This window comes from Dipteris shenzhenensis, chromosome 18, assembly GCF_047967505.1.
Source record: "Dipteris shenzhenensis isolate YYH24624 ecotype China chromosome 18, Dip_SZ_1.0, whole genome shotgun sequence".
In the NCBI taxonomy this organism is placed as follows: Eukaryota; Viridiplantae; Streptophyta; class Polypodiopsida; order Gleicheniales; family Dipteridaceae; genus Dipteris; species Dipteris shenzhenensis.
The window spans coordinates 33716491-33736017 of record NC_141613.1 but is presented as its reverse complement, the minus strand read 5'-3'; the positions used below and the strand labels follow the sequence as shown (position 1 = coordinate 33736017).

Sequence of the window (19527 nt, the reverse complement as noted above, 5' to 3'; positions counted from 1 at the left end):
ACATCCATACAAAGAAGAGGAACCGTCTCAAAGCACACAGGGCGAACAATCTTGTCTTTGTTAATGCAAACTTGCGTTTGCTTAACAAGATGAGACAGGAGTACACCCATGACAAGTTCATTGGCTTTCATAAGCCTGATGACGTCCTCACTGATGATGATGATGAAATTTAGGCAAGTGGATGGAAGAATCTGTTTACCACATAAGCACAACAACCGCAAAACGGTGTGGTTCTAGAGCATGGAAGATGATGTGAAGATTCGTGCACAAGAATGAAGGTTCGCATTTTCTTAAACCAAATGACAGAATCATTGATTGGAAGTACTAACGTTGCCTGTTGAGCAATCACATACCAATTTCTAATTCAGAGTGAAAGATTGCCCAAATCCGACAGTTCCAGTGTCAAAACAGGTGGCATTTCTATTTTGAGGAGATCGTTGGTAGAATGGTGAAATGCAAGAGATTCCAAGATCCCCTGCTTTAACACACGAGTTTTGTTTGAAAAAAGGTTTTAGTCATCATTTATGCCCCATTCACAAAGCAGAAATTTAAAATTTTGTAATAAATTGTATTCAATTATGCAATTGTAATTAGTGATATTTACAAAACAACTCCGGTTTTATTAACAAATAAGAAAACCATTTTTCCCAAGCAAACTGGAGAATTGACCAGCTTGTACAATTTACATTTACAGTAAATATATCAATTATTAATACGAAGGGTGCAATAACTGTTCCTCACTAGGCATCCTTCTAGAAGAAGATGCTGTGCAAAAAAATCAGTTGAAGCTTTTTTACAAGAAATTGGCCTACTTAGCAGCAGAAGCCTTCAAACTGTGCTCTTTTGCAAAAACTGCAAAGCGATCAAGGTCCTGCTGGAGAATGCTCTCCACCAGAGGTGACAGTGACTGAAAACAGCAGGAAGAGATGAACATGGCATAGAAATGCTTTTAACATCTAAAATGGGACTGCATAACAAACAGCTAAAGAGAATCTATCATAACAAGAGTCATACCGCAACCAAGCCGGCTAATATATCTGGTACCTCATAGGAAATGGTAAGCTGCAAACAATTTTCCGCTCAGCACAATTGAAGATTGCAACAGAGCTTCCAGAACATTCTATATTATACCGACTTCAAAAGAAGGATGCCAGAATGAAAGTAACATTGTCTCTATGTCAAATGTCAATTGCATAAAACAAGATAGGATAGGCCTACTTGAATCTGTCAAAAGACCATTCTTCTGTCCATTAGGAATAGAGTCAACTTACTTGAACCCCAACAGAGGAAGGACCTCGAGGGTAGAAACGAAGAGTACCTCTGCAAAACAAGTGCAAAGTTTCATATAAAAACTCTTAACACTGCACTAACCAAAATATATGTTTACACCAAATCTCCACCCCGAAGGTCCAGTCAAGAGCCAAGCCTGAAAAATCTGGAGGCTACACAATCTCTAGGTCAGAAAACATGAGTCTCCCAGAAATAGTGAAGCCTGCTCTCTTGGTGTACGATCATGCTAGGAAAATGAATTTCAAAAATTATAAATTACACATATATATTAAGTATGGGGACAGCGACACTCCACCACATACAACGATTGTCCATTTGAAACCCCCCACTAAGCTATATATATCCTGTCCACAAGCCTGTTGAACAAATCTTGAAGCAGCTACTTGGGGGATATTGGAAGATAAGGAGCTACAGAAACCCAGTTGATAATGCTGCTTTATGAGAGAGGTAATACTAAACACGCGGTGTAGCTCATTACAGTACAAAATTTGATCGATGATTGCATGCATTTCAGCTGTCGCATACACCGCGTTGGGTCCCCCGTCTGAATCCATAGACCGTTCCAAATTCATTTCACTTCGGCATGCATTTGCCTGCCCAAGGAAAGTTTGTGCTGACATGCAGTTTGTCTGTATGCAATCACTCCCTTCCCGTGACTGGCTCTGCTGTCTTTTCTTCTCTGCCTTTCTGTCCATCTCCTTGTCATCCATTTCTCTCTAATATTTAGTGGAATCTGCCTTCTTGATTAATTTCCAATCACATATGTATACACAGTACTGCTGATTTGATTTGATTCTATTAAGACTAAGGTTTTATTGGGAGTCTGATCCTCATATTGAGGTACAGAACCTCTACAAATGTTAAGTGCATGTCATGTCACGACCTCGGATCATGTCCTCTGGCCAGGTATAATTTGAGCAGCCATAGAGGCTCAGTGGCAGTCTAGAAAAGTCTATACAGAGAACAGGGGGGGGGCAGGAGAAGGCAGACAGGCCAACAAGACAGCTTAGTACTAAGCTCCATGGAAGGTGAAGAGGAATGGTGAATTGGCAAGCCAGCTGCCAACCAGACTACTACACTGGGCCACCCATACAAGCTTGGACCAACCAATTGGCCAGCTCGTCAAATAGTTGAGCTTGCAAATAAATGATTGGCTGACCTGCTCACTAGCTGACCAGTGAGTTGCATAAAAAGAACCCATGTCCCATGATGAGGGCTGCAGCAAAGAGTATGACCGACTGACGCACAGACCCCATTAAAGCCTTGGAAGATTGCACGATTCCTGTTGGATCCTGCAATCTAAGAGCACTGTTGTGCAATGGCTCTTAAGTAAATGCAGTCAAAGCACCACAAGCATGTTGCTTCCACGCTCCGGTCCTAGATCCAAGTTCCCTACGACTCACAAATAAGCTCACAAGTCAACTGTAGCTGCCCCAGTTGCCAGATTGGAAGCAACCATGGGGTTGAAGCACCTGAAGCCATAAGGCATAAAGGGACAGAAAAATAGCATGGGTTGTAATATTAAGAATATGAAGGTTGGCAAGAATATGGCAATTTTCATCAGTCAGTGGTTTATCATTAATGTCTCTACCAAGTAAACATGGAAAGAGTTCACACATGTTCCAACAAGTCTAACCTGTTTGCAAGACCACCAACAGAACGCCAATGCATCTTCTGGTGGTGAATTGGCTGCCAAACGACATTAACCAACGGTTAAGTGGATCAAATACTAGTAATTTTTACTGCAGAAGCTCTAATGCAAGGAGTAAAAAGTATTTTGTCAATCATGTTCTCATAAACAATCATATACTAGTAATTCTTATTGCAGAAGCTCTAAAGCAAGGAGTAAAACGTTTTTTGTCAATCATGTTCTCATAAACGATCAAAGAATAGATAGGATGTTACTTCAACATATCATGTTTGAGAACAAAGCTTCCCAGAGCTTACTTGCAAGTTCTTTGAGGTCCATTTAAACTCGAAGTCTTGGCCAAATGCATTGTATTTTAATACCCATTCCGATAACTCTGGTTTATCCTTTGAGACCTGTTATCGTAAAAAAATCAGTTCCAAAAGAAAAGCAGAGTGGATAATCTATATGTGCAGTTGTATTAGTAAATGGTCTCTCAAACCCAAAAATCTAGCTTCCTACATTGAGGGAACACATCAGATGTCCTGGCACTTTCAAAGCCCAGGCTTTTACATTCTTTGAGTATGCCTGGCAACCATTTCCAGTCACATGAATGCTCATAACTACTTCATCCCCCCATTTTCATTTGGACTTTGCAGGCCACAGAAAGGGCACGTTAATTTCCAACAATTGCAAGTAAGCAATGTCTGATGTTCTCTGTTTGCGGATAAATATTTCAACCACAAGTTTTGTAGATGCAGACACCAATAATATACTCTAATTTCATTAGACTAAAATATACTCAATCTTGTAGATATAATAATTTAAAGATAACTGGAGGCAAGAAAGAGAGTGAAATATAGAGACACAACAAAGAGAGAGAGCCCTCAACTAATCCAGTCATAGCACATTCAGATCTGGTCATTGCTGTCTGCCAAGGTCCACTCTCACTGGGCAATCCGTGAGAGCTAGTGCAGATGGCGGCGGCTACAGTCCGCTGGGTGAACCGTGATACTGGATCTGAGAGGCTGAATATGAGACTCTCTCGCTGCCATGAAGGTTCTCTAAAAGGCATGGAGTATTGTAGAATCTTGGTGATATTCTCTGCCTGCTCCCAAGCATGGAGGAGCCATCTTTCGAAAAAAGCATCAGTAACTCTAATTGACGATCGGCCTATCACTAAAATGTATGCCTTAGTGGGTACTTGCTTCCCATGCAATGAAGGGGAGACGGTGGTCCTGTGGCATCCGACTGACTTTGGCTAAATATTGTGTGGCTCTTTCCATCCTGAGAATCTCAACAGGCACGGTACCTGTCTCTAGTAGCAAGACGGAGTAGGAGGTAGATTCCCTACCCCCAAGAAACTAGGGAGAAAGCGTTTTTGAATCTTTTCAATGTCATTCAACATGGATGCCGAGCTACAACATCCCCACACCTCTACTCCGTATAGGATACATGGCACGACTTTGGTATCAACAAATGTTTTTAGAGCTTCCAGCACCAAAAATCACCACGTCTACGCTCATTTTCAAAGGTATTGTAAGCCTACCATCCAGCCTCGAGTCGTGCCCTTGAGCAAGTGGCCCATTTGTGATTATTTGGCACCTTGATGCCCATCTATTTGAATGAATCAACCATGTCAATACACTATCCTCAATAGTTAATGACTGGTGTGGTATTCCTGTGTGTTTTAACTAGCATGGCCTTGTGTGTGTGTGTGTGTGTGTGTGTGTGAATGACCTACTTGCGAAAGTATGAAAAGAAACCGATACATGAATAAGCAATCATGGTATCAATACACCTCTAGAATCATGAAAATGCCAAGAAAGTGGCTACAAATGGCAAACCAAACCAGCCCCCCAATCTAGAGTGTCATTGTCACAAATCCAAAATCCATTGGACTCGTTCCAATTGATGTGAGCACCTGCTGCAATACAAAACAAATCCAAAGTTGTCCTGAAGGAAGTGAGAGACTGAGGAGAGGCCTCCAAGAAGATAGCAGTGTCATCCGCTAACTCGTAATCCATGAGGTCCTCTTCCCATCTGAACGGAAGTCTGAACCCAAGAATGTCAGCTCGAGACCTAAGAAAAATGCTCATAGCCTTAGCCACAAAGAGGAAAAGAAAAGAGGGCACCCTTGACCGACTAATCTGGAAATCTAAAACCTCTCTCCCCTAACCCCACCTATGAGCACCTGGCTGTGGGCTGACCTGTACAAGGCTGAGACCCTCTGATCCATGCATTTGAAAAACCAAAGTGATGAAGGGTGCCCTTCAAGAAGCCCCAATCTACCCTATCATAGGCTTTTTCAAGTCCAAGAGTAGAATTGCAAGCTTTGATCGCTCTTCATGGCCCACTCAAAAGCTTCCCAAAAGGAGAAAATATTATAAAAAATGCTTCTGCCATGAACAAACCCTGTCTGCGTATCTTGAATAAGATCAGGGAGTAAAGGATGCAACTGCAGGCAGATTGCTTTTGCCATGATTTTATAACAAGTGCCCAATAGAGTGATGGGTCTCCACTGCGACAGTAAATTTCTGCACCCCCCTTTTGAGGAGACCCTCCATAAGTGAGCCAGGCATCTCACCGGAGTCCCAAACGCCCTGCAGGGCTGAGGCGATGTGTTCCCCAATCATATCCCAAAAGGTCAAGAAAAAGAAGGGTGTAAGACCATCTGAACCTAGGCAGTTACCCTTATGAAGGGCAAGAAGAGCAGTCCTGAATTCTAGGTTGGTAAAAGGTGCGTCAAGAGAGACTCTCATATCTGGACTCACCAACCTAGGGATACACTGCCAAATGACCTGTCTAGCATCATCTGCAGCCACACTACCAGGATCTGATGAAAGAAGGGTGGCATAAAAATCTGTAGCTATGCACATGACGGCATCTGAATCTGACTGCAAAATTTCGCCTAAGTCAATAAGCTGAGAGACACTCTCTCTACTATGTCTCGGGCCATGGGTAGAAAAGAATTGCTTATTAACTCTACCTCCCATACATATCCAGAAGGACTCTCGTGCATGAAAGGTAAACTTTGCTCTCTAATCCAACAAAATCTGCTGATGAGTCCTTGCTGCAGCAGCAAGGCGCTCCTGAATCCAAGCATCAAGTGGCCTCTTTTGCTATTCCCTCTGCAAAGCTACCAAATTCTGACGAATACCAATCTCTCGCCTCAAAATCTCACGTCCCCTGCTACTAGCAACTAGGTGATAAATGTCGATAATATCAAAAAGGGCTGCTGCCATATGTGAAGGACAGGGCACGCTACCTGCACATGAGAAACCCAGATCTGCAAAGCTGCCTCTGAGAGGTCCTCCTCTGCATAAAGGGTATCAGGAATCCTAATGCTGGCAGACCGTCCTCTCAAATGCGGCTCGGAAACCATCAGAACCACCGGAAATTGATCTGAAGTGGAGACCCCAGGGGCAATGCAAACTGAATTTCCTCTATCCAAGGCCCAATCATCAACATAAAATCGATCAATCCGTGCACGAATAGGCATCTATGGCCTTCTGCTCAACCAAGAATACAGGAGTGACTGTGACTGAGTGTGAAAAGCATCGTCAAGCCAAACATCTCTGCCACTAAAACTGAAGAGGAAGGCATCCCAAGCTGCCCTCTCCAAAGAATGGATGTCATCCCTCTCTGCCCCCTTTTTTATCTAAGGGTCACTCTACCATGGTGAATTACCCTCCTATGACCCATGAATTTGCAATGGGGGCCCACGAGAGCAACTCCTTCCAAAACCGTACACGATCTCCTCTATTATTGGGGGCGTAAAGGTTGAGGAGTCCAACCTTGCGACCCCCAATCAAAAGGAGAACCCACTGGGCTCTCGAGGGTAAGATCACACCATGTTCGATAACCAAGGGGAGAAAAGAATCCGAAACTGAAATACAAGTACCTCCCCTAGTACCAAAGGTAGGTGATGAAAGTAGCTTGCCCGACTTTGTAAAATCACTGGCATCCAATTTGTGCTCTTGCAAGAGTAAGACATCAATAGAGCCACCAGTAACACCTAGATGAAGCTGATTCCGAATCAGCTGTCTGCGGCGGCGATGAGGGACGCCACCAAGGCCCTATATGTTCCAGCTAACAATCATGTCATCCTGCTTCAACATGTATCTACTTGCTTGGTACTATTTCTTTTTGTTTTTCAATAGTATGCTTATTAAGAAATGAAATGTTTTCCCACTGTTCAGTTACGGACCAATGGGGACTAGGTCTAGCATTTGAGGGTGGACCCCCTTGCTTGGGGTTATGGGCATTAGTAACCCACAAGAGTGATGGCCTCTCTTTGAGAGGACATCTAGAAACCACACCCCACCTGAGTACCCAAACATGGGACCAATCAAATGCACAGATTGCATACCGACCTAGGAACCATTCAAGAGAATGTTCCCTGAGCTTTGGGTGTGGGCCTGGCAGCATGCCAAGAGTAATGGAGATACAAGATAAGACGACAAACAAATGAGCTCAGTATGGCTCAATTATGACCTTAGAGTACGTCAATAGATAGTCTAAGCTGTTAGGAACCCGTGGGTGCGATCAGAATTAAATTCTGACAACTTTGAAATTTTAGGGTTTTTGGGAGTGACTTGGCAGCTGACACGTGGCAGACTACCACATGGAATCTGAGCTGGCAGGTCAGTCCACCTGTCCCACACATGTGGCAGCATGCATGGCGAGTGGCAGGGCATGCAGGCCAAGTGTTTGGCCCCAAATCTGGTAGATTTGGGGCAGGTTGTGGGCTGTCCTCTTTGGGACTGCAGCGCACCAAAAATCTGGGACAAGTGTCCACCTTCCACTCTAGGCTTAGGGGGGGGGCTGAGCCTATAAAAGAAGGCCTCTCCCCTTCATTCCACACATGAAAATTTCGTCACTTTTCTTCTCCCTCCTTTTGGATGATGCAGCAAAACCTCTCCAGCTCCTTGGGTGCAGCCAGCTTCTCCCCAGGCCATTCTCTCACCTCAGCAACACTTTCTCTCTCTACAACAGCACATTCTCTCTCTACAGTTCCAGCCCCTCCTCTCCAAAAATCTGCCCCCTCTCAGCTCTTCTGGAACAGCAGCAGCATCCTCTCTTCTTCACCTAGCCTGGAGCAGCCACAGCCCCTTTCTCTCTCCTGCTGCGTCTTTCTCTCTCTACTGCAGAGTTTCTCTCTCTACTGTTCCAGCCCATTTCCCTTGCAGAAATCTGCCTTTCTGTGCACCTCTGGAACAACAGCAGCTCCTCTCTTACATCTCCTCCCTTGGGATCAGCATTGGCACTCTCTCTCTACAGCTATCACTCCATAAAAGCTTTCTCTCTCTAGCCTACAGGCTGTTTTTCTAAGCTGTTCTCATTCCAGCCCCATTTCCACACTCTCCTCACCCAAGGTAGCTTCAAAGGCATCAAGGACTTCATCTACAAAAGGGTCAAGTCACGAAGGGAGCCTGTATTGTCAAGTTTATCTCATTTACAGCACTATTTCATGTTGTTTCTACTATCTTTCTAGAAACTAGTGCTTGTCTCTAATGTTGGATGTAAGTGGTGATTGTTGCACGCTTCTTCCTTGTGGATTGGGCAAGCCAAGAGTTGAAACCTGAGCTTGGAGTCCTCTTTTTTTGTTGTCTACCTTGTACATATGCTCTTGAGTCTTGTATCTAGGTCCTAGGTTTTCACTGAGTTCATCAGTTTGGAAGGTGCATTGCACCTTGGTCTTGTATCTCCATTTTCAAGAATAAAGTGAGCCTGGATAAGGGGGGGGGGCCGTCTTGGCCCCTCAATCATATTGCATTTTCCAATGATGTCACTTTGTGTTTAAGATGTATAAGTCTTAATTCCAGCTTAATTGCAAACTCTTAAGTTCAAGTATATGTGTTTGGCAACTCGCAATCATCTCATTCAAATGCCTCTGCAAAATCCGTTGTCTGAATTGATAGAAAGCACCGAGTAGTTTACAAATCCTCATCGACGGGAGTATGTAGAATGGAACATCTTACCCAACCTAATGGCGGAAACAAACCCCTCAACAGGGGAAGACCTCCTACTCAAAGAGTGAGGGATGGAATCAAGTGGCGGAAACTCAACAGGAGAAAACACCCTGCCACCTGAAGAAGATGCCCTGTCAACAGAAATCCCAATCACTGCCTCACCAACAGAAGAGGGCACAAAGTCCTCCTCGCGAAAATCTGCCAAGGCTGAAAAGGAGTTCCTGTGAATCAGGCCCGACACACAGGTGCGGAGGATCCCTTCAGAGGAAACGGGGTACCCAACCCCCTTTTCCTCTATCCAAGAGGGGAGCTGAAGATTGCTCCTGAGAACCTTGTGTCTGAAAAACTATGGAGGCCCCTCCAACCACAGAATGTGCATGGTCAGGGAGAGAGGCTACCCCTGAGACAGGGAGAGGGGAAACCAAAGGGTCTAGGGGAGAAGCTGCAACTGGGGCTGCAACTATAGCTGAAGCGTACTGGACTGCGTAGGTGCAGCACTGGGAACAGCCAGAACGGGAGACTTCAAAGCACCTAAGGAGGTGGAGTCGAGGATGACGGCCTCTTGAATTGACAGGGGTGGAGGCTGCGTACGAGCTGGAACCCAATGAAGTGTTGCGGGTGCCACTGGAGGACGTGAGCACCAGAGGCAGGAGGCAGCGGTACCGAAGGGGCACTCTGTTGAGGAGCGCTCTGTCATGGAAAAACAGTACTACCACCCTGCCACGGTCGGCGGGAGCAGGCACAGAGGCTGTCCCACCTCCCTGTCGGGGTCGAAGGGGAGCTGATGTACCAGAAGGCTTTTCAAGCCTTTCCTTCTTCCTGGGGCAATCCCTAGCGAAATGCGCATGGGTCCTGCAAATCCTGCACTAGTCCTGTCTACCTCCATTCTCTACCAAAAGAAAGACCCATCCGGGCAATGAAGCAAGATATGATCATCCGAAATGTTAGGTTCCTTTGCAAGGATCCTAACTCTAGGGACCCCGTTAGACCTAGTTGTCTCTGCAGCTATCAAGGGCAACCCAGGGAGTGGGGGGATCTCAATGACCATACCGAAGTGTTCCCCAATCACATGAAGAAGGCGATGGTAGACCTGGAGGAGCCGGGAAACCTGATGAGAGCAAAAACACCTCCTTATCCTCCTCCACAGTGTCGAAGCCTAGAGAGAAGGCAACAAAGAAAATCTCCATGTGTCCCAAGTATAGAAAACAGGCTTGGAGCACGGCTCTCGCAGCATCTAGAGAGTCAAAAACCTCGTCCCATAAGGCGAACATCTTTAAATTGAGGGGTGAGGTCTAGGGGAAGGGCCGCAAGCATCCAGTCTCTAGCTTGAGACCTCGAAGCGTGAGACCCATAGATGCATGTGATCAAAGTGGTCGAGCATTCAAACTCTACATCCTTCTTGAGCTGCTGCAACTCGTCTTTTGAAAATGTGATAGTTTTCGCGGCTGGTGGAGGCGGAGTCGAAGAAAGCTCCGTCCGTTCCAAAAAAGATGCGGGAAGGAGAAAGGCGAAGAGGGACAGGAAGAGGAGAGAGAAAGAGAAGGTGCCAGAGGAGGAAGTAGGCAAGGAGAAGAGGCGGGGGAGAGGGGAAAGGGGGGGGGGGGGGAGAGGGGAGGCAGATTATTGAGGTCTCATGCTGAGAATGTCATCTAGGATGCACACCTACCCCCCAATGTGAGTTGTGGGATAGATTGGGAAGTCTTGTGTTGTTGAACCCTTCCAAAGGGTCGTAGTTGGGGATCTTGGAGACTTTGGCAATATGAGGTGTCCCCATCAAATTTCGGCAGTGGGATCCAGGAGAGTGGAAGTGAATTTCAACATCATTGGGAGAGATTTCAGATCATTGTAGAAGTAGGGAGTCTTTTTTGCAAAAGGCTGTCGAGATCTCTTGGGCATAGGGAATCTCTCTCTCTTCTCTTGGCTACCCATTCATGGTGGGATTGCAATGAATAAATGGAGGGAGAATTTTCAAGTAGATCCCTCATGGCCTCAGGGCTCACATGCTTCAGAATCTATTCAACCCTGCCTCAGGGAGTATAGGCAAGCCAGGATTATCTGGGCTGGTACTGTATGGCTTATGGGCCGATCTATTCCTTCTACCCTTTACCTTACTAAGGCTCCGTAGCCTGGTTATCATTTACAGGAACTCATGTTTTAAAGAACCTAATTGGCCACAACCACCCTGGAGGCAAGGTCTAGCTTTGCAGAACTCCAAAATAAGAGCTTCCCTTTGATAACTTTCCAAGACAAAAGCAGACTGCTGCAAGGTGAATTACCAATACCAATCTGGCAGGCCAAATATCTCACTACGGTACGTCTCAGTATCATAGTGAAGCCAAAACCTCATCCCCAGTCTGGAAAGGCTGATTACTGACCCCAAAATTCAGAATATGTGTCAGTTAATTAGAGCACCCGCTGTGAGACAGAAGGTGTCCAAGGCCAATCTGAAAGAAGTAAGAGTCTGACGGGAGGCATCCAAGTAGGCTCCTGTGTCATCTACCAATGTAGTGTCAAGAAACTCTTCATCCTCTCTCATAGGCAATCTCAAGCCTAGGATCCTAGACTGAGATGTCAGAAAAAGACAGACAGCCTCTGGCACACATTAAGCAATGGGACAAGGGCACCTCCCTGGCCTACATATCTAGAAATGTGAAATATGTCCCCTATGGCCTCCTCAATATTATGGGCTGTCCACGACCCCTCCCACCCGAGAAGCTGAGAAGCCAAGACATATAAAGTACCCTCCAATCTACTGTCCTAAGCATTCTCAAAATCCAAAAGGAGGATGGCCAAATCCTGATATCTGTGCCTGGCCCACTCTAATAAGCCTCCCAAAATGAGAAGATGTTAGAAAAAATGCTCCTACCATGCACAAAGTCTGTATGTGTATCATAAATCAACTCTGGAAGCAGGGACTGAAGGTGAAGGCTAATTTCTTAGCTATAATTTCGCAAGTTGTACCCTTATAGTAATCAGTCTCTAATGTGAGATCAATGTCCTGTTCTCCCCTTTGGGGCTGAGATGAATGAGACCCTCTATAGCTGAGGCATATCACCTGAGTCCCAATAGCTGAAGTGAGAAAGTCCCACACCTCAAAAAGTGATAAAGAAGGAGGGTGTTAAACTGTCTAAACCAGGGCACATACTCATGAGGGGCAAGTAAGGCATCTCTAAACTTACTGTTGGTGTGAAAGGTGCTTTAAGACCAATCCTCATCTCATGAGTGACCAACAAGGGAATGTCTCCCATATCCTCAACCATGCCTTGTCTCCATCTTGGATATCAGGGGAAAGCATAGTACTCAATAGCACGCTGTGTAACTCTCTGGGGATTAGACTGAACTATGCCACTGGAGTCAACGAACTGTCCAGCACATTTCCTGCCATGCAGAGGGCGCATGGCAAAGAAGAAGCGTTTATTTACTCTTCCACCCATCTGAATTTGGAGTTTAGATATGCAATTTAATGGTCTGTTTTAAATCTAAGTGTGTTTCACGTATGACAGTTATTCGTTGAAGATGACATATTCCTCCTGAGGGCAGCTGGAAGTAGAATTCCTGGGCTTTGCAAACTATCAAGCCTTTCTCATTATATTAAAGACCTATCTGCTACAAAGATATTGATTTTTAGCAAATTGCTTAGCAACAATGGAGTTGCTATTACTTATTTTTCAAGTGTTTGTCAAAAGTTTTGGGTGGTCATCCTATATCGTGGCAAACAAGTAAGATCATTTTAATAGAGAAGTGGTCTGCTTTAGTTATTTTTGGGTGTTATGCTGGAAAGCAAGGCTCAAGAGCGGGTTACTTTCCCTTGCATGATAAGAGAACTCAGCTCTCAGCTCCAAAAGTAATTGCTAATGAGCCCTAGCTGCCAAGTACTCCTAAGCCAAAATATCGGCTAGCCTCTTCTGCTCCTCCCTTTGTAGGGCTACTAATTGTTGGGAAATGGCCACATCTTTCTTGATAACGTCTTGTCTCCTACATCTTAAAACAGAATCACTAGTTTAAAAGAGTGCTGCTGTTAGAGCATCTGGAGAAAAGGCATCATCTTGCAGGTACAAACTCCAAGTCTGAAGAACTGACACCATGAGCTCATTCTTTGTATAAAAGCTGTCAGGAATCCCAACAACAGTCGAACGAGAGAAGGAATGGGGTTTAAAGACAGCAAAAATAACTGGAAAATGATCAAAGATAGAGACACCAGGAGCAATACATAGCGCCACCTCTATCAAGAGCCCAATCATGAACACAAAATCTATCAATCATGCATGAATGGTTGAGTACTGCCCTCTAGTGAGGGGGTGGTTCGTGTATTTACAAGCTATGGCTGGGTGGTGAGCCACTAGCTCTCCTTATAGTTTGTTGTAACATGGCATATTCTCTGTTGGTTGAATCCCCGTCACCAGATCTTGTGTTGTGCTTTCTTCTCCTGTGCAGGCCTTGGTGTGTGTGACGTGGTTAGGCTGTGGAACAGCATGGGCAGGTTCTTACTCAAGATGGTTGCTCTAGGTATGGGAACCAACATCTAGTTTGGCACACTCATGCTAGTTTGCCAACAATGGAGAGCTTGGCTTTACTCCCTATGTCACTCAATACAAGCAAGGTCTAGCGAAAGGGCTTGCTTGTTCTACCATAGAGACTAAAGTTGCTAAATGCTTCCTCTTACAATGTTGTTCCTTTGCATGCAATGGACCTTGTGAGTAGACCCTAGATCTAAAAACAAGTTCAGAAGTTAGTACAGAATGATCTCATCTGTCCCAATGGTTTCATCTGATAGACTTTAAGATGGGTACCATCAAATCATGACCACAAGGCATTGACAAGATAGCTTTCTGACTTATCGGTGCCTTCACAATATTGAGTGCTTGCTTGTGAATTAAGATGTCCCCGCCAGCTTTAATCGAATGATAAGCAAGATTTTTTAAAGTTCACTGAAGGGGACTTTCTTCAATGGCATCATGGTCTTCACTAAGAGTCAAAAGAACAATGAAACATTTGAGGATCGTGGTCAATCTGCTAACCCTTCATTAATACTAAAAAGAGAGAGTCATTTATTTTCACAACAAGTTATTTCATACGGAGAGCTTCACGATGGACCAAAGGTGATCTTAGGATGGCCTGATTAGACGACAGTACATAAATTTAGATCATCTTGGAGGTATTTCTTTCTAAACGAGATTTATTTTCTCTTTGGCCAAAAAACAGCCCTGTTACATGATTTAAAGAAAAAAGAGCATTTGAAGAATTAAAAAGATCTTTAACTTCAGTTGTAGTTCTTGTTATGCTCGATTTGCAAACCCCATTTGATAGTTGCCAGATGTTGAAAACGTGGAGTTTGGAAATGCGTTTGAAAACGTTTGCAAACATTTGGAATTTTTTTCCAAGTGCATTTCGAATCAAAACTTTTTTCAAGTGCTTGCTTGTCCTCGGCCTCCCTAACGTCGGCACTCGCCAAGGTCTCTGTCCCTCTTGTATTTTGGGCAAACAACATCGCGAGCCATTCGCCCATCATGCCTCTCGCCGTGCCACCGTTCCGCTTGGTCTTGTTCACCTCGACCTATGTGGCCCTATGCAAGTTATGTCACTGGGGGGAGCCTCGTACTACATGCTCCTTGTTGATGACTTCAGTCGCTATTCTTGGATCTATTTTCTTTCCCACAAGGATCTGGCTTTCAGTCGTTTCCAGACCTGGCTGGCCCTGGTCGAAAAAGAATCCAACCTCAATGAGTGTGCTTGTTCTAGCACCCCCCAAGTGGAAGCGGTATCTCTAGGTCTTGTGGATCATACACATGCCTACATCCTAAAATGCATGATTTCATACACTAATGGCACCAAGACCACATAGAAGAAAACATTTCAACAATCGATGATGATGGCCTCATGTTTGAACACTCAGAAGTGACCCAAGGAAAGCAACAATTATAAAATAGAAAGCAAGTTGCAACAATGTGTTGTGTTAATATTATCCTACAGCATACATGATACAAGACGGGAAGCCTGGGAGGGCAGCTGCTGGACATATAAACATACAGATGTACGGACATACAAAGGGCTGCACACGACCTGTTTTTTTAGCGCGAATGATTGCGACAGCTTCACCGAGGGATTTGAAGTAGGGCAAAAAATTGACCTTAGCCCCTTATGCACAAAAAACACCTTCCAACAAAATGTGTTTCAAAAACCCAAACGTTTCAAGACATTTCAAAAAATAAAAAACGTGTACTATGCCCCATTTGTAGTTCAAGCGACTACAGCGTGAGCTAACCTTTTGCACGAAGGACATGCAATGGCTTAATGCCAAAGGTTGAAAGAGAACGACCTTAACTATGACGTTAATGAGAAGGAATTGCTTGCAACCATCCACGCCTTGCGTGTGGAAGCATTACTTGCTTGGTATTCAAAGCATTTGCTATTTTCTTATCTAGCGACTAGTGGGAAAAAAGCATGCAAGATGGACCAAAATCCTTGTAGCCTCACTTTCAAATTCAGCATACACAATGCAAGGAAAATGAGGTTGCAAATGCCTTACCTTGAAGGTCACAAATCAATACCATTTCAGGGGCACATCATCAACAGTTGGCAACTATGAAGGGTGCATACAAGGATGATCATGACTTTTCTATCAAATAATAGGATGAAGGCCCACATGTGAGCCCACACATGAGAAGGACGATGGGGGTTGATAGCAGGCAAAGTGTGGCACAGCCAGATCTAGAATCACATGTGGCTGCCACTTGGGCAGTCAATTGGCTGCCACATGTGTAGCACCATACGCTACCATGTAGACAGCAGATTTGAAGTAGACCTAGCTTCCACATAAGCTGCAATGATGCCCAGTCATCGGGGCAGCAAGATATGGCAAAAAGGACCTTATGTAGGGCTCCTATGCCTTCATGAGATCTGACAAGTGGCTGGAGCAGCAGCCTGGGGGTTGGGCAGAAGAAAGGCTTTGTCAGTGTTTATACACCAGGCCATAAGGCATGGAATACGTTAGCTGAAGGAAGGTTCGTTGGCCCAAATCTAAAATGGCTGCATAAGGGGTTGGTCTACATGGGATGTTGAAAGGGGTGAGAGATTGGAACAGACTAGCCCTGCTCCTCCTATAAATACGACCCCTTGGGGCCTCATACTCAGTCCACCATCAGCCACAGAAGACCCTGTGAAGCCACCAAGGGGAAGGAGTATGGCAGATATAGGAGCCCCAAAAAAGGTACTCAGTCTGATGTCATCTTCTAGGCTGCAGGTCGCTATCCACTGGTGTCCATCTTGAACAGTTTTGTACTGAAATTGCAAAGTGTGGTAATTAAGTTGCTTTGCTGACTACATTGCTGAATACTTCTCTAGACTAGTATGTGTCTTGATCTACTTGTGTGAACAAATTTGAGGGGGAGTAGTACGATCCGTGGGAATCCATCATTCCCGTGTGGGGGGAGATACAACTGTGAAGGTTATTGATGAACGACATAATCCGTCCTTTGCAGTTCATAGAGGTATGTCGCCTACTTTAGGAATATATGCTTTATTATGTCCCTCTTTTGGGCTAGAGGTATGTTGTTATAAGTTTCAATGCCTGTTTATGGGAGATTTTTTAAGTTTAACTAATTAGTTGTTTATAGACATCAAGCTTCTACTTGGTCTCAAGCTTTAGATTCCTCATTAAATAAGCTATTCACCAAACACACAATATGTACTGATGCTTCCAAATCCTGACTTTTTAAAAGCAGCTGTCAAGGATTGGCACCGTATTGAATTAAGTTTGCATAGAGTTGATCAAACTTGAGACAATGTTCCAAATAGTAACATTTCTACAAGTTTTTGCAACCGCTTGGATAATCAAGATAGTCTTCCCTGCTTTCATCTGTTACAGTTCTGAAAATGGGTATACCACGTGGTTTTCAGCTTTAGATTCCTCATTGAATACACTATCCACCAAACAAGTTCTCAACCGACCCAACAGGACATACTCCAGTCACTTGGATCTTGTCCTGTTTACAGAAGGCCCAAACATAACAGAACTTTCTTTTCCTGAAAGAAGCCTCAGATTTGCTTATTGCAAGAGTTTGACTTGAGGGATACCAAATCTTCTGCTTTTTACCAGATCAGAAGTGTGGAATAATGAATCTCCAAGCAGTTGAGAACTAATGGGTAAAGGGCAGTAGTGCTAGTATGGGAAATGCACTGACGAGCACCTGGTGGCAGAGCACCTTGGTTTATCGCACATGTAGTTGGAGATATGTCCAGGAAAAGGTATAAGGACCGATGGGGTCTACATCCCCATGAGCACTTGAGGTGTAGGAGCCGTGTGTGATTACGCAGCATGCATTGAGCCCCTTGCACACGGATCTACATTGCTTCCTGATGAGCATTTTGATGTGATATTCACAGGCCACAGCAACTCTGGGTGGAGTGCAGATGGGTAAAGCATATTGGAAACTGGAAAATTCAGAGCTTGGTATCCAAGATTTGGTGCTGAACAGACCTAACATATGCGGCACATAGCCACTCTGCAGGGATTCTATACAATTATTTTGGGGCCTGGAATTTCTGAGCTTATATCCCCGACAGAACAGACCTTACTCATGTGGAGTGATGAGGTGCATGGACCAAGACAGAATGTTGGCACCAAGGCTAAGGCATGTCCCCCTGCTCAAGATCAGTGTCCATCAAGGAAGTATGTTGGATAGTTTGAGTCCAGTGGCTTTGTATTATGATTCTTCTAGTTTTGGATGTTGACTGCATTGCCTTCTTGTGCAAACCTAGTCTGTGCCCTGCGTCCGCCCCCCCTACAGAGGTGTCATTTGTCAAAATGCCTGTCAGAATGTCAGGTACAGATATAGAGCTATTTGCACCTATATTATTGGAAAGCAAGAAAAAGGTAGAAAATTTTGTGAGGCCAAGGCATAAATGCCACATTGTAAGTTTGTAGAAATAACTCACAATTCACGACATCATGGCACAGGTTTATTCATTCTCAAATTAAATATAAAGAACATCTAACTGATGTGCAGACATCTTCTTCAAACAAAGCAAAGAATAGTTAGGACTGTTGGAGAGACAAATTTTTCACATGCGTCTGTGTGTTACAAGCAAAAACTTTTATTGTACATTTGGTCAATTCATTGTTTCACTGGAAATAACTGCCATACCATCAAAATGGATATGCAGAAATCTCATAAGAGGCGCAGAACTCAGTTGTTCAATTAGAAGTACAAGAATGCAAAAGCAACCAACAAACTTGACTTTTGCAAAGTAAAAGGCTTTGAAAAACGATCTATTCAAGGTGGGGAGTGCTAACTTGCCACATGTAATATGCGAAGCAGCTGGGGATTGTGTAGGTAGAGAGTGGCGTTTTTCTCCTACGAAAAGTGCAAAAGCGCTTCTACGGAATAAAGTGCTGAGTTGCTTCCTTTTGAAAGAAATCACCAAATCTTTGCAACATGGCTTGTATCATAGGTATAAAGACTGTTTTGAGCAGAATATGAATCCAACGAAAACACAACACTACTGCAATAAGTCCACCTTTTAAAGAAGCATAAGCATTGGCTTTGAACCTTAATGGAGTGAATCCAAGGCATCCATCTCCTAACTCCTTCACGGTCTGCCCATAGATCCCATGCCTCAGAAAGAGGAACTGCTACCTCAACCTGAGCCCTGCACTACAAAAGTTCTGCGCATTATGAATCCGCTTTAAAACATATTCCTCCAGATGCATCCATACAAGAGAAGGCAACAAATATACAAAAGAATTGTTGCAACTTCACGCTAATGAAAATAAGATATACAAGAAAACATCTCAACAATGTACCTAAGGCCGGTTACACACCGGCACCCACCCAACATAAGGAAGGGGCGTAGGGCTACATGGCATCCACTGGCAAGGCACATTTAGCCGCACAAAAAGGGGGGCACCCATCATCATGGGCGGCCCCACCCAAGTTCTGACATGATTCGCAGGATTCAGATGGAGGAACAAAAATCGAGGGCAATAAAAGAGGACCTACGTGGAATCAAGCCAAGTGGAAGCGGTCCAGCGGGAACCATTGGAGAAGGGGAAGCGGGGGCCGGGGGAGAGGAATGGTCGAAAGCCGACAGGGAGGGAGGGGGAGAGGTGAAGAGATGGAAAGGTGGGGAGGGAGAAACAGAGGTTAGGGGGGATGAAGGCAGAGGAAGCTTGAGCAGGGATGAAGGAAGAGGCGATGGAGGGGGGAGAAGAAGAGGGAAGCTCAAGCAACATCGCCATAGCCAAACTTTGGCAGTTTGCTTTGCTCAAAAACGAATGGCAACCTTCACACTTTCGTACTCTTCTTCTCTGCCTCTTTGGCTCATTTGGCAGCTCCACACGTGTCCCTTGTTCACCCTCACGCGTGTCCCTTCTTCACCCATCCTCCCCCCTTGGGACGTTTTTGGTGCTCTAGGCGCCCGAACACACACACTAGGCATTTGCCTAGTGCTTTTGGGCAGTCAGGGTGGTCACACACTCCCCCGCGCTCGTACTCCAACCAGGACAGGTGGTACGTGGTCAGAAAGCAAACGAGGTTGGTGGTTTTCGAGACATATCTATGTTGACAGGCCTGTTTTCAACAAGGTGGCACAATCATTAAGTCCCCCATTTAGAGAAAATGTAAAGTCCCCCATTTA

At 44.7% G+C, this 19527-nt stretch overlaps 1 protein-coding gene across 2 annotated transcripts; it reads right to left on the bottom strand.

Annotated features, from left to right (window-relative positions):
- Positions 1 to 650: 650 nt before the first annotated feature.
- LOC147891144 (uncharacterized) lies at positions 651 to 19228 on the bottom strand. Of its 2 annotated transcripts, none has more exons than XM_087389966.1 (7): positions 18891 to 19228; positions 18441 to 18540; positions 3238 to 3333; positions 2927 to 2979; positions 1272 to 1320; positions 1015 to 1062; positions 651 to 907 (listed from the first exon to the last, which is right to left on the bottom strand). In XM_087389966.1, the coding sequence occupies exons 1-7, from the start codon at positions 19127 to 19129 to the stop codon at positions 809 to 811; spliced, it is 684 nt and encodes a 227-aa protein (XP_087246092.1). In that variant the 5' UTR covers positions 19130 to 19228; the 3' UTR covers positions 651 to 808. The 2 variants fall into 2 exon arrangements, with proteins under 2 accessions (XP_087246092.1, XP_087246093.1); XM_087389967.1 differs by having other exon boundaries at positions 18441 to 18545; positions 18891 to 19003.
- Positions 19229 to 19527: the final 299 nt, after the last annotated feature.

What these genes read in the sequence shown, in the direction of transcription:
- LOC147891144 (XM_087389966.1), bottom strand. Translation starts at nt 19,129, where the DNA reads ATGGCGATGTTGCTTGAGCTTCCCTCTTCTTCTCCCCCCTCCATCGCC. An exon ending in CTTGGATTCACTCCATTAAG is followed by an intron (nt 3,334 to 18,440) that starts GTTCAAAGCCAA and finishes TTACGATAACAG; the next exon opens with GTCTCAAAGGATAAACCAGA. An exon ending in TATTAGCCGGCTTGGTTGCG is followed by an intron (nt 908 to 1,014) that starts GTATGACTCTTG and finishes TGCTGTTTTCAG; the next exon opens with TCACTGTCACCTCTGGTGGA.